Below are 2436 nucleotides of genomic sequence, written 5' to 3'. Positions count from 1 at the left end.
CCCATTGCCCCTTGTCCTGTCCCTGCAGCTCCTAACACAGAGTCCCTCTGCAGCTTCCCTGGAGCCCCTTCAGCTCCTGGAAGGTGCTCTGAGGTCTCCACACAACCTTCTCTCCAGGCTGTTCATGTGTGTTACCCAGTGCCCTTCCCTATTAGTAGATGAAAATAATGTACAGTCTAGAAAACAGTGTAAATTATTTTATGGATCAATTCTAAAGGCAGAAGGGGCTTGACTCTGGATGTCTGCAACCCCTCCTATGCTACAAGGGCTGTAGAACTTAAGTTAATTTTCCTTTCATTAAATCTCTCCTCTTTTTCTTCCAGCAAGAGTTCTGGCACATCTATTCCGGTACGATCATTCAGGACATTCAAACAGCTGCGAAACACTTCCACTGCTGAAGCTCTTGGCGTGAGCTGGACTGACACTGAATGTTTTTACAGACCCTAACCAGTGTGCCTCCAACCCCTGTCAGAACGGTGGGATTTGTCATGACCAGTTTCAGGATTACGTTTGCCTCTGCCCTGCCGAGTATGAGGGCAAAAGCTGTGAGAAAGGTCAGCTGTGGCATAACTCAACTAAATAGAAATGCCATTATTAATTCAAATTCAAGGCATTGAGGTGAACAGTAGCAATAATTTTCATTCAGAAGTTCCTAGAATCATAGAACCATCAAGGCTGGAGGAGACCTCTAAGATCATCCAGTCCAACCATTAACCTGTCACTGCTGGAACCCCTAAACCCTAAACCAGATCCTCCAGTGCCAGATCCAGATGCCTCTTCAACACCTCCAGGGATGGTGACTCCACCACCTCCCTGGTCAATATCCCAGTGCCTCAACACCCTCACAGGGAAAACATTTCTCCTCACATCCAATCTGACTCTGCCCTCGCTCAGCTCAAGCCTATTCCCTCTAGTCCTCTCCCTGCAGCCATGGCAGGACACACATCCCCCACCTCTCTCCAACCCTGGCAGGGAGTTGCAGAGAGCCAGGAGGGCACCCCTGAGCCTCTTCTCCAGGCTAAACAAACCCAACGCCCTCAGCCCTTCCTCATCCCACAGGTTTTCTAGACCTGTCCACTGATTTCAGTTACTCTTCCAGTAACACCCTTAGTATACGCAGAATCCCAACAAGGGCTAGTCATGCTTCAAGTCTAACCACGCAGTCTGAACAGTCATCCTTGAGCATCCTTCTGCCAAATGGCAAAATACAACATGCCTACAATTTTTCAGTCATATATATGATGATTAGCACACAATTACAACACCTCCATTCTTGGACATATCACCTACTGCATAAATGTAGACTGATATCATTCTAGGTGCATGTTTCTTTGTTAGGAGCTGCAGTGACAGGACAAGGGGCAATGGGGACAAAGTGAAGGAGGACAAATTTAAGTTAGATGTTAGGAAAAGGTTTTTCCCTGTGAGGGTGTTGAGACACTGGCACAGGTTGCCCAGGGAGGCTGTGGCTGCCCCATCCCTGGCAGTGTTCACAGCCAGGTTGGATGAAGCCTTGAGCAACCTGGTGTGGTGGGAGGTGTCCCTAACCAGGGCTGGGAGTTGGGAGTGGATCATCTCTAAGCTCCATTCCAACCTCTAAAATTCTACAATTCTATGACTTTTAAGCATAGCCTTTTCTTCCCCAGTGTCTGGAGACCCAGGTCTACTTAGCACTTGCCAAATGGAAGGCACTTTTGATGCAGGGTCACAGCAATTTGCTTTGCTACCTTGCTTCCCAGTCAACATTTCTATTGCAACTGATTCATTTGAAGCATGAAAAAGCCACATCTGGTAATGTAAATGCTCTTTCTCTGTCCTTAGCCAAGGCTGACACACTGAAGTGCATTTATGAGAATGGTGGCTGTGAACAGTACTGCACTGATGAGCAGTTGAAAACACGACTGTGTTTCTGTGATGATGACTACACTTTAGCAAGTGATGGTGTGTCCTGCATCCCCCAAGGTAAGATATTACTAGCCTGATGCTAAGTTTAAGTCAGCTCTGGAAGAAAAGTTTTCAACCTGTACCCGTCAGGAGGAGGAAGGAATAACCCCTAGATACCAACTCCCCACATCTCCTCCAAGGGCAGAGTCCTAAGCAGTATATATGGCCTTCTGGTGCAAGTTAGACACTCCAGAAAAGCTGTTGTTAGTGTGCACACTGATCCTTCTGGGCCTCTCCTTCCTAGCCTCAGAGCTCCACTCCTCTGGGATGTGGGAAATTCAAGTTTGAACATCCCACCTGCTCAGAGCTAGGAAGGAGCTGAACCCTTGGCTCCTCACCACTAGTTGAGTAGAGAAGAACTGAGCAGTGGAGACAAGCTCGTGGCCAGGAGGTGTAAATAAAGCAGAGCTGTAGGTGGTCAGGGATTTGGGGTCAGGCTGAAAGGTTTCTGGCGAGTGGAGGGGCTCTGGGACTCACAAATCCTTTAGCTTA

The 2436-nt window shown here is 47.9% G+C and overlaps 1 protein-coding gene across 1 annotated transcript in view; it reads left to right on the top strand.

Annotated features, from left to right (window-relative positions):
- Nucleotides 1-1962, top strand: part of LOC103810643 (guanine nucleotide exchange factor DBS-like) — a gene marked incomplete at both ends in the record, with an annotated part of 23651 nt that extends 21689 nt beyond the window's left edge. The window contains one exon of the mRNA XM_009083556.1: nucleotides 1822-1962. Coding sequence (XP_009081804.1) covers nucleotides 1822-1962 — 141 coding nt within the window. The remainder of the gene's footprint in view (nucleotides 1-1821) is intronic.
- Nucleotides 1963-2436: the final 474 nt, after the last annotated feature.

Source organism: Acanthisitta chloris, unplaced genomic scaffold, assembly GCF_000695815.1.
Source record: "Acanthisitta chloris isolate BGI_N310 unplaced genomic scaffold, ASM69581v1 scaffold11481, whole genome shotgun sequence".
In the NCBI taxonomy this organism is placed as follows: domain Eukaryota; kingdom Metazoa; phylum Chordata; class Aves; order Passeriformes; family Acanthisittidae; genus Acanthisitta; species Acanthisitta chloris.
The sequence above is the reverse complement of the archived record's forward strand: the minus strand, read 5'-3'. Positions and strand labels throughout refer to the sequence as shown.